The sequence below is a fragment of the Capra hircus genome, chromosome 15, assembly GCF_001704415.2.
Source record: "Capra hircus breed San Clemente chromosome 15, ASM170441v1, whole genome shotgun sequence".
NCBI classification, from domain to species: Eukaryota; Metazoa; Chordata; class Mammalia; order Artiodactyla; family Bovidae; genus Capra; species Capra hircus.
In genome coordinates this window covers 28,655,992-28,668,490 of record NC_030822.1, presented here as the reverse complement: position 1 = coordinate 28,668,490, position 12,499 = coordinate 28,655,992, and the positions used below count along the sequence as shown (strand labels likewise).

The 12,499-nt window shown below is 46.2% G+C and overlaps 1 protein-coding gene across 1 annotated transcript; it reads right to left on the bottom strand.

Moving 5' to 3' along the window:
• Positions 298-10,335, bottom strand: LOC102170996 (olfactory receptor 2AT4-like). Its single transcript, XM_013969745.2, is given in 2 exon segments — positions 298-460; positions 9,362-10,335. Coding segments are annotated over 2 exon segments (1,137 nt in total).

The following is a 12,499-nucleotide window of genomic DNA, read 5'->3' as shown; positions in this document are numbered from 1 at the left end:
ATAACTACTTTGTCTGCATTCCTGTCTTTATTCTTACTTTACACCTATTATGTTAAAAAAAATCTAATTGATATTTTTAAGAAGATGCTTTACATACTGTATCTGACATTCTTATTTCTTTCCACAAAAGGACTGATTTCATTACTTAGCTTTTCATTAATTTTGGAAAGGGAAGCTCCAATAGTGCATTTTTGGTCCTGCTATAAGTCATTCTTTCCTTCAAAAAAATTTTGTTTTTGGCATTCTCTCTTCTTAACACACAGGTATCCTGGGTACAGGATTAACTATATCTAAGGATCAAAAGTCCTCAGAATGCCCTAGGTCTTGAGGACATGATATTTTGGTGATGGCTGCTTTGACATCCTTGTTCCTCAGCGTGTAGATGAGAGGGTTGAGGACAGGTGTGAGAATAGCAAACACCACGTTGCCCATGATGTGGAAGTCACGAGGCAGGTCAGCCCTGTAGGCCACATAGATTCCTACGTCATTGCTTCTTCTTTTGCTCTTGTTTCAAGTTCTACTAAGTGACATCACTCTACCTCATCACTAGAAAGATCTGATTTTTCCAATATTTTTTGCAGCATGCTGCTTGCCCAGCTTACTCATTACCCAGGGAAGGGCTCCCCTTTCATATTTCGGGTTCAGAAACTCTGCTGGTTTCTCTCCCTGCCAAGTTCTCTGGGTTCTCTCTCATTCATGTTTCAGTGATGGGATGGACCCATGCCTTCGGAGGGACTGCCCTCTTCCTGATGGAGCCCAAGCTGATGGTGCATCTTCTCCTTTAGTGTCTGTCAACATCCTTCCTCCTGGCTGCCACTGCCCAGCCAGTGTTGTATTTAGCTCTTTGATGCCAGCTGTGGTGTGGGCATCAAATATCAGCTCAGAAGACACAAGGAGCTGTCATGAGAGCTAGAAAGGACCCAGAGAACTGAAAACTGTAGCTGCCCAAATAGAAAAACCTCATACCATAGGTTGTTCGTTAAACGTGCACTGGGGTCAATTCAGGGACTGCTGAGGCAATTTTGGTTCATCCCTACTTCAAGATGAGCCTCTAATGAGCAGTCCAGGTAATTTTATGTTTACAACTCTATCACTGCTGTTTGAACTCTATTGATGTCATCAAGCAACTGTCCTTGAAATTCTTAGGAACAACAGCTACTTTCTTTCTTGTCTAAAACAAATGCAAAACAGACTAGCTACAAACACCCCTCATGTCCTGTAATCAGAGACTGTCCGACTGGAACAAAAAGGTTTTTTAAATCTTCAATTCCAACCTGTTTCCCCTACCCCACACTTCTTGCCCACCTTTAAAAAATTCACTAGTTTGCTCTGTGATGGATTTGGATTGTGCAGTCTGGCTTCTAGATTGGGAAGTGGGAACCGGCAACTACTTTGTCCAAAATGAGCGCAGGAAGGACAACTGTCCTGTGTGTGTGCTCCTGGAAAGAGAATCGCAGAGGTCACACCCAGGGCCTGGCAAGACACTGACCCGATTGTCTCCATGTTAAAGGGTTCACTCCCAGCTAACCAGAACCCTGGTCCAGCAAGTATGGTCACCAGGTTTTTTCACACCTGAAGGAATGCAGACTGCACTGCCCTGGACATTTCTGCTCTCAGAGAAGCATCTGTTGCTGCTGGTCCTGGGTGAGGCAGAGCAGGGGGTTGGAGGGGCAGAAAGGCAGGGATCTGAAGCCAGAGGGGCCCTAAGGGAGCCATCAAGTCAAGTTCCCTTCCCCGTTGCAGATGGAGAGAGGGATGCTGAGACTCCAGAGGAGAGGTGGCATGTGGTTTTTCACACCAGCTGGTGCTGGACTGTCCAACAGGCAGACTAGACATATGCTGGGTCATCAGCCAAGCAGGGGCACCAAGAATACTTTTGGAAAGAATTTAACATTTAATCTTTCAAAGCACAATTCAGCAGGCTATCTTAGGAAATATCTAGAGTTAGCTGGACTTTCTTACACTATTTTATTCTTACACTATTTTAGAGGTTAGGGTTCTCATTTTGTTCTGGATTGCACACTACATCTGAGTGACACAGTCCTGTGCTTAGGATCTTTTGTTGCAGTTCTTAATCACTCAGTCGTGTCTGACTCTTTGCAACCCCGTGGTCTGTAGCCCGCCAGCCTCCTCCGTTCATGGGATTTCCCAGTCTAGAATACTAGAGTGGCTTGCCATTTCCTTCTCTAGGAGATCTTCCTGATCTCGGAATCGAACCTGCATTTCCAGCATTGCAGGCAAATTCTTTACCGCTGAGCCACTAGGACCTAATAGGTACTATTTCCCAGGGTACAGAACTTGCCCCAGCAGGTCCTCCCTGTTGGGATTGTCTAGGAGAATGTTACAGTGCAGGTGGGGACAGGGAAGGATAGAGAATCACCAAGGATCCAACCTGATGCTTTGCTTCATGTGCATCATCTTCTCCCATCATCCAACCCTGCCAGGGAGTAGTTGTTCCCTTCAGCATATGAGAAACTGAGGGTTGGAACAAGACCCTTGTTTAAGGCAATGGCTGGTGAGGGGTAAGAGCACAGGTCATTCTGGAGCCAGCCTGCTGTAGAAGAATCCTGCCTTTAGCAACCAGAAGTCCTGGCTCCTGGACCAGCTCTGCCACTCACTTCTTGTGACTCTGGTGTATGGCTGTTAGCATAACTGACGCCATCTTGGCCGCTTTCAGTGTCTCCTGTCCTTCCACTGACCCTAACCAGGATTGTACTGTACAGTAAACCACTTCTCTGTCATCAAGGGCTTTGTAGTTAACAGATATTGTTTAGTAATGAGGATCATGTGGCCTCTATGCTGTTAGTCCCCAAACAATGCTGAAAATCTTCTGTGATGTACTCCCAGCACTCACGAGACCAGTCATCCATTCATTAATCTTGATTTAGGAAAGCTTATCCTGTCTCCAAGCACTCACCCCCATGCCCTAGATTAACTATAAAATTGTCCCAGTGGCCCCTCCATGGTGCATAGTGCAGCTATGAATGCTTCCAGATTGTTGTCTGCTTGATCCTGATAAGTTACCCTATAATAAAACCACCTTGTAAGTTACCCTATAATAAAAAGATCCATTGATCATATGGAGCTGCCTGCCTCATTTTACAGTCTCAGAATGCCTTCTCAATTTGGCAGGTAATTTTCATTCTCTCCACCCTCCAATACTTGGTTTTCTCATCTGTGTAGTGATGGGTTTAGAGGAAAAGAACTCTGAGGGGTTTCTAATCTGATGAACCCTTTCCCAAGTGTCCGCTCTGTGTCTGGCGGAGCGCATGTCACATGGTCCATGACTCAAAGGGAAAGGGCGAGGGTGAGGGCTCTCCCAGCTAGTGAGCACCTGCTGCCCAGCCAGGGGCTTTATCTGCAGCATGTCCTGAGGGCCTTAGTGGTCAAGTGTGTGCACTATGAGTCAGAAAGGACCAGATTCCCATCACAGCTTGTAATTGCAGCTTATTTCCTTCCTCTGTGACCCCCGGGGTTGCTGAGTCCTGCAGAGAATGCTTAAGCAATGCTACACAAGAACCTGGAACAACTATAAACCCCAAGTGGGCTAGTGTCTCCTATGTTACTGCTGCCATCAGCCTTGCTTTCCTATGGAAGCCCTTGACCAGGACGATTTGAATCCCACCTCTGAGCACACAGACCGGACAGGGTATGTGGTCCAAGGCCCTGCAGCCCACATACACACAGCAACCTGGCTCCTGGGTGCCTGCCTGTTGTGCACGTCCAGCTAGTTTTCCTGATCCCTGGTCCCAGTTCTATCCCTCCCTCCCACATCCTTGCCCTGTCTCCACACTCTGGTCTTTGTTGAGCTCTGGCACGTCACCCCCAGCTCACTCACCTGCCAAGTCCTGTCTACCTTGATGCCTCTCTTGGTGTCCCCTATGTGTCTTCCAACCTGGCTGGCAGAGAAGAGCCTGGTAGCAGATGGGCTATGGCTAATTAAACCCCTAACTCTCCCTTTCGGCCAGGCCTGCTGGAGTACTATCCCTCGAGGCAGGGCTCCTTTGGGGCACTGAGCCTCCTAATCACCCAGGATTGAGTTCTTTATGTTGGGATGGGATTTACCTCTGAGATGTTCTGATAATGAGAACAACATTGTTAATAGTCCTCATGGGTTCCAAAACTTTACAACCAATGGGGCAGCTTTTACTGACATTATTCCATTTGGTCCCCAGAACAGCCAAGGGAGACAGGCAGGTCAAGAGGAGGAAATTGAGGTCCAGAGAAGTGAAATGACTTACTGATGCTTATGATAATGTTTAGTATTAAAGTTACATGGCAGACCCAGAACTTCATCCCCAGACCATACTCTGCATATGCATCAGGGCAGAGGGTCTAAATAGGGTCCTGGGTTTGAATACCAGTTCTAATGTATTTTAGCTATGGTTGGGAAGATCCCCTAGAGAAGGGATAGGCTACCCACTCCAGTATTCTTAGGCTTCCCTGGTGACTCAGACAGTAAAAACCTGCCTGCAGTGTGGGAGACCTGGGTTCAGTCTATGGGTTGGGAAGATCCCCTGGAGGAGGGCATGGCAACCCACCCCAGGATTCCTGCCTGGAGAATCCCCATGGATGGAGGAGCCTGAAGGGCTAATCCATGGGGTCACAAAGAGTCGGACACAACTGAGTGACTAAGCACAGCATGTCACTTCAGGCAAGTTACTTGAACTCTGAGTCTGAGTTTCTCCATCTATAAAATGGAACATAACAATATTACCCATCTCATAGAGTTTTTGAGAGGATTTAATGAGATAACTTAAATTGAAGAAAGTAGGGGAAACCACTAGACCATTCAGGCATGACCTAAATCAAATCCCTTATGATTATACAGTGGAAGTAAGAAATAGATCTGGCAGACAGAGTGCCTTATAAACTATGGACAGAGGATCATGACATTGTACAGAGGACAGGGACCAAGACCGTCTCCAAGGAAAAGAAATGCAAAAAACCAAAATGGCTGTCTAAGGAGGCCTTACAAATAGCTGTGAAAAGAAGAGAAGCAAAAAGCAAAGGAGAAATGGAAAGATAAACCCATCTGAATGCAGAGTTCCAAACAATAGCAAGGAGAGATATGAAAGCCTTCCTCAGTGATCAGTGCAAAGAAATGGAAGAAAACAATAGAATGGGAAAGACTACAGATCTCTCCAAGAAAATTAGAGATACCAAGGGAACATTTCATGCGAAGATGGGCTCGATAAAGGACAGAAATGGTATAGATCTAACAGAAGCAAAAGATGTTAAGAAGAGGTGGCAAGAATACACAGAAGAACTGTACAAAAAAGATCTTCATGACCAAGATAATCACGATGGTGTGATCACTCACCTAGAGCCAGACATCCTGGAATGTGAAGTCAAGTGGGCCTCAGGAAGCATCACTATGAGCAAAGCTAGAGGAGGTGATGGAATTCCAGTTGAGCTATTTCAAATACTAAAAGATGATGCTGTGAAAGTGCTGCACTCAATATGCCAGCAAATTTGGAAAACTCAGCAGTGGCCACAGGACTGGAAAAGGTCAGTTTTCATTCCAATCCCAAAGAAAGGCAATGCCAAAGAATGCTCAAACTACTGCACAATTGCACTCATCTCATATGCTAGTAAAGTAATGCTCAAAATTCTCCAAGCCAGGCTTCAACAGTATGTGAACCATGAACTTCCAGATGTTCAAGTTGGTTTTAGAAAAGGCAGAGGAACCAGAGATTAAATTGCCAACATTCATTGGATCATGGGGAAAGCAAGAGAGTTCCAGAGAAACATCTATTTCTGCTTTATTGACTATGCCAAAGCCTTTGACTGTGTGGATCATCACAAACTGTGGAAAATTCTTTAAGAGATGGGAACACCAGACCACCTGACCTGCCTCTAGAGAAATGTGTATGCAGGTCAGGAAGCAAAGTTAGAACTGGACATGGAACAACAGACTGGTTCTAAATAGGAAAAGGAGTACGTCAAGACTGTTTATTGTCACCCTGCTTATTTAACTTATATGCAGAGTACATCATGAGAAACACTGGGCTGGAGGGAACACAAGCTGGAATCAAGATTGCCAGGAGAAATATCAATAACCTCAGATATGCAGATGACATCACCCTGATGGCAGAAAGCGAAGAATTAAAGAGCCTCTTGATGAAAGTGAAAGAGGAGAGTGAAAAAGTTGGCTTAAAGCTCAACATTTAGAAAACTAAGATCATGGCATCTGGTCCCATCACTTCATGGGAAATAGATGGGGAAACAGTGGAAACAGTATCAGACTTTATTTTGGGGGGCTCCAAAATCACTGCAGATGGTGACTGCAGCCATGAAATTAAAAGACGTTTACTCCTTGGAAGGAAAGTAATGACCAACCTGGACAGCATATTAAAAAGCAGAGACATTACTTTGTCAACAAAGGTCCATCTAGTCAAGGCTATGGTTTTTCCAGTAGTCATGTATGGATGTGAGAGTTGGACTATAAAGAAAGCTGAGCGCTGAAGAATTGATGCTTTTGAACTGTGGTGTTGTAGAAGACTCTTAAAAGTCCCTTGGACTGCAAGGAGATTCAACCAGTGCATCCTAAAAGAAAACAGTCCTAAATATTCATTGGAAGGACTGATGTTGAAAATGAAACTCCAGTACTTTGGCCACCTGATGTGAAAAACTGACTCATCTGAAAAGACTGATGCTGGAAAAGATTGAAGGTGGGAGGAGAAGAGGATGAGGCAGTTGGATGGCATCACTGACTCAATGGACATGAGTTTGAGTAAACTCCAGGAGTCGGTGATGGACAGGGAGGCCTGGCATGCTGTGGTCCATGGGGTCGCAGAGTCAGACATGACTGAGCAACTGAACTGAACTGAATGAGATAACAGACATAGGGTATTTGGAGTGAAACACAATTATGTGAAAATTACTCCAGGAGTTTTGTTTGCATTTTCTAGCAATACCCAGGGGAGAGGCTGCCTGCATACATTCAGTTTCCCAGGGGATTAGTGATGTTCATCTCCTGCAGGGGAAGATGTACTTTTCATGGGCTCTTAGGGTCTCTATATGCATAACAGCTGGCTTTATAGATACTGTACTTCTATAGGATGTCAACAGCTGCCATCGGAGCTTAGACTGCTTAGTACCCAGTAGTTGGTTTGTTCTACTTATAAAGTTACTCTCTTATTCCCTTTCCCCCAAAAAGGAAAGCAATGAGGGTCAGGTTCAGCACGCCTCTATCTTAGGGTATATGTGTGTGAGTTGTTAGCAGCCAGCACTCAGCTCCAAGAGGACAGACCACTGTCTACTCCAGTCTATCCCTTGAACCTCTCAGATTCATTCACTTTTTAAAAAGTTTTTCTAACATGGACCATTTTAAAAGTCTTTATTGAGTTAGTTATAATATTGTTTCTTTTTTCTATGTTTTGGTTTTTTGCCTGTGAGCCATGTGGGATTTTAGGCTCCCCCACCAGGGATTGGAGAAGGAAATGGCCACCCACTCCAGTACTCTTGCCTGGAAAATCCCATGGACAGAGGAGCCTGGCAAGCTACAGTCCACGGGGCCGCAAAGAGTTGGACACGACTGAGCGACTTCACTTCACCAGCAATTGAACCCACATCCCCTGCACCTGAAGGCAAAGTCTTAGCAACTGGACCACCAGGAAAGTCCTAGATCCATTCACTTTTCAGAAGTTCACTCCATTTGGACATAGGGTTTCCAGAATTCTGACTGGTCGCATTTTCGAGGGAAATTTCCAAGAAAAAGATCAGTTGAATTGACGACTGCCCCTGCTGCTGCAGTCAGTCCCAAGGCTGCAAGCAGTCCTGCCTTCTGCCTCCTCTCTCGCCCATTCTAGTTCCCCTTCCCCTTTTCCTTCACACTCAATCTTTTCAGTGGCTCTAGATGGAGTCCCTTCTAGCATGATCCAGAGCCTCGTCCATGTCAGTTCTGAACTCCTGGTTGCTATGCTTCATCATGCTATGGTTGTTTTCATGGCCCGCCAAGAGTTAGAGTTGGCAGAAATAAGAAATGCTCACTTGCCTGAGTGCCGACCTCCCAGTCCTCATTATGGAAGAGCAGTTATCCTTCCTCCTGAAGATCATGGTAAATTGCCCTTGTTAGCATGGTAACTCTTTTTTTGTGACTGCTGGTCTACTCTCACAGTGAGCTTAAAATGACCAGGCAGAAGTTGTAGCTTTAAATTTAGTGAGATTTATTGTGTCTCCAGTTGAATCAGGACTGCTTAATCCACAGAGGCCAGAGTCATCAGGACTGGAGACACATATTTCCCCAGCTGGGTCACTGAGGGTAATGATGAGTGGAGCCACTCTAACTTCCACCCGCCAGTTCTTGGCAGGAAGCATCACTTTTTAATAGACAGCCAAGCTGAAAATGGATCCATTCCACTGGACAAGAACATGGACCCTGTTACTGCTCCCTGACTGGAGAGGCTAATGGTTTTCTTATGCAATCTTTTCAAGCCTCTCCCCCAACTGTATTGCTGATTCATGAATATTTGCTAACAAACAAGTGATATCAATGCCAAAAATAGAAGAACTTACAGGAAAATTTTCACATTGAATCAAATGCTAACTTCTTGGCTCCTTCAGCCCCTGTTGCTTCTCTCGGTCATATTGCCTTATAGTATTTCTTTGGGTCTAACTCTGCAGTTAAACTATAAATACCACGGGAGCAGCAAATAGGTCTGGTTTATTTCTGTGCAGATCAAGTAAAGATTTTTAATATGAATCACTGAATGATCAAATTTTATTCATCATGTTAATGACTGGGGGAAATTGTGAAAATCAATTATTCTGTAGCACCAGTGGGAAGACTTCTTGATCTGTTATTTGAGGACTAGGTTTTAGATGTCTGATCTAAAGTGAAGTCAATTTGGATTGCTATAATTCATTTAAAAATGTTTATTATGTTTATTCTGTACTGCATACTGTCATTTGTATCCAGGGAGCTGAATTAGTTGTAACTATGGTTGTGAGAGTTGGGCTGTGAAGAAAGCTGAGTGCTGAAGAATTGATGCTTTTGAACTGTGGTGTTGGAGAAGACTCTTGAGAGTCCCTTGGACTGCAAAGAGATCCAACCAGTCTGTTCTAAAGGAGATCAGTCCTGGGTATTCTTTGGAAGGAATGATGCTAAAGCTGAAACTCCAGTACTCTGGGCACCTCATGCGAAGAGTTGACTCATTAGAAGTTGACTCTGATGCTGGGAGGAATTAGGGGTAGGAGGAGAAGGTGACGACAGAGGATAAGATGGCTGGATGGCATCACAGACTCAACGGACGTGAGTCTGAGTGAACTCCGGGAGTTGGTGATGGACAGGGAGGCCTGGCATGCTGCAAATCATGGGGTTGCAAAGATTGGACATGACTGAGCGACTGAACTGAACTGAATTGAAGGATCAAGGGCCCTGGAATTCCCTAGGTTCTGGGGACATGCCATTTTGGTGATGGGTGCTTTCACATCCTTATTCCTCAGTGTGTAGATGAGAGGGTTGAAGACAGGTGTGAGAAGAGCATACACCACGTTGCCCATGATGTGGAAGTCGAGGGGCAGGTCAGCCCTGTAGGCCACATAGGCTATGGCAATGGATGAGTAGTAGGTGCCAACCACAAGGAGGTGGGAGCTGCAGGTGGAGAAGGCTTTGGAGCGTCCTTGTCAGGAGCTGATGTGAAGCACTGAGGCCAGGATGTGGGCATAGGAGAGAAGCACCAGGAGAAGGGGCAGGAAGGACACCACCATGGCGATGCAGAAGCCCATGAAGGTCTGGGGGCTGGTGTCAGAGCAGGAGGCCTGGACCACAGCTAAGTGGTCACAGAAGCAGTGATAGATGTGAGCGGTGTTTTCAAAAGCCATGTGGGAGGTCTGCACCACCGCCGGGATGGGCAGAAGGAGGGCGGTGGGCCAGGCACTGGCTGCCAGGGCAGCACTGGTCTGCGGAGTCATGAGCGCAGGGTAATGCAGTGGGCGGCAGATGGCCACATAGCGGTCATAGGCCATGACCACCAGGATGAAGGCTTCAGAGCAGGAGAAGCTGTGGAAGAGGCACATCTGCAGGAAGCAGGCAGGGGAGCTGAGGCAGCGGTCCCCACGCAAGAATAAGGACAGCATCTTGGGGACAGTGGTTGTGGTGAAGAGGATGTCCAGGGCTGAGAGTTTGATCAGGAAGAAATACATGGGCTTGTGAAGGCTGGGCTCTATCACCACGGCCACCAGGATCAGGGCGTTTCCCACCAGGATGAGCAGGTAGATTAAGAGGAAAATGACAAAGACAAGGAGGAAGAGGGATTCGGGCAGAGAGGGGATGCCCACCAAGTAGAAGACAGGTGAGGAGCCCTTTGATCCATTGCAGATGGCTTCCATTGTGAGTCAGTGCTGGATATCAGCAGACAGACTGGAAATATTAGTACATTTCTGTAAACTGGAACAAGCATGAAAATGTCAACTGAAACATGTATATTTTTCTTTCCAATCATGGATTTCAATCCTAACAGTTTCTTTGTGCCTAGAATTTCATTGCACAACTAAGATGCCCAGGATGGTGAGTTGTCTAAGGAGCATTGGTTGCAAAGCTGGTCCTGTCTGGTGGGGAAGAGAAATGGACATAAACCTCTAAAGGGCTGTCAAAGGACAGGTAGAACACACACCAAGAACTGGGGCCAGTGTGAGCAGCTCCAGGGATGCAGGGAGTCCCACATGTGAAATAAGTTTCTTACAATCAGCATTATCCCATGTGGCAAAAGACTGGCTTGAAAATGAGCAAATTTCATATAACTGCTGCTGCTACTGCTGCTAAGTCACTTCAGTCGTGTCTGACTCTGTGCAACCCCATAGACGGCAGCCCACCAGGCTCCCCTGTTCCTGGGATTCTCCAGGCAAGAACACTGGAGTGGGTTGCCATTTCCTTCCCCAATGCATGAAAGTGAAAAGTGAAAGTGAAGTCGCTCAGTTGTCTCCTACTCTTAGCAATCCCAAGGACTGCAGCCTACCAGGTTCCTCCATCCATGGGATTTTCCAGGCAAGAGTACTGGAGTGGGGTGCCGTTGCCTTCTCTGTTTCATATAACTAGAGGTATGCAAAGCTGAGGTCTTTTTGGCTAAAATGGTGCAGAGGAAGTTTAATGTTTAGATAGGAACTAGATTAAAAATCTTTAAGCAACCATCTGACCCTAGATCCATTGTTCTTTTTAAAAAGTAATATAACTGAGTGACATTAATCAGAATGTGGAGGATTCCCTTTCTATGATGTCTTATTGATAGAGACAGCTGCTTTCCTCAAGGGCCACTACAAAATGCCATCTGCTTCAGCTGAGAACAGCTCCTCTTTCCATGCAGCTGCTGCTGGGGCTCTGTCCCAATCTAGCATGAATGCCCTGGGGCCTGTCCTTGCATCCTGTCTCTTTGTCATGTCCAGGGACCAACCATCCTGTTCTGCTCAGATCTGCCTGGTTTTAGCACTGCTAGTGCCACATCCCAGGAAATCACTTAGTCCCTGGAGAACTGAGATGTTAGTCGCCCTACTAGGGTAGGAGCATTTTATATGCTGTTGGTAAAAGGAGTCATTTTCCCCAGTGAATCCAAGTGGAACATGGATTCTCCACATATTGGGAAAAAAAAGAAACAACGAGACTCCCAGGCACTTCCTGGACCACTCCATGGTCTTCCCCATGCCCGGCTGCTGTAGCTCAGCAGGTATCACTGTTTAGCCACTTCATGCCCACTGCCTGGGCCCCAGTCCAGAGTGCACCACGGGGAACTAAAACATCTCAGAAGCAGTGTCAGGAGAGACAACCAAGCCCTCTGCAGAGAGTAACTCCACTCCTGAGAGACCACTGAAGAAAGCTCCTGAGGATGCGTGGCAGCCCAAGACCCCCAGAGTGAGACTTTCCAACCCTCAGAACTGAGCCAATGGCAGTGTTGACTCACCCTTCACCTTGACTGAGAGATCCAGGGCCAGGTTACGTTGACGTTCACTGCCTCTCTGCCCCAGGAACACCTGGAGCCGGTCCACTTTATTTTCCAGAACCATCTCCAGCTTCTCTCCCTCTTCTAACAAAACCTTCTTGTGTCAAAGATTATGTAAGCATGAAAATTGCTTGCAGACAGTTGAGTCCCTAACTCTTTCTTTCACAGATGAATCTTCAGGCTGGGGTGGGAATGGCGAGCAGCCTCAGGTAAACAGCTGGTCTGTACCAGCCTCGGTCCTGGAATCTAGGCCTCTAGATCTGGTCTTATACTCTTTCCACCAAGAAAGGCCACCTGGAGAATTCAGAAGCTCTGGTTTGTACCTGGGGGAAAAAAAGGCCAAAATTTTCCTTTTCCTCTCTCTGGTTCTTAGACTGCTGTCAAAGACAGTTATGAATTTCTCTTTTGTTCTGAGGGTGTTTTCAAACAGTTTCAAGTGGACTGGTTACTAAACAGAGGCTCTGCATGGCTAGAAAAAAAAAATGCTATCCTCAAGAAGTGACTTAAGGGGACTTCCTTGGTGGTCCAGTGGTTGAGAAACTGCCTTGCAATGCAGGGGACCC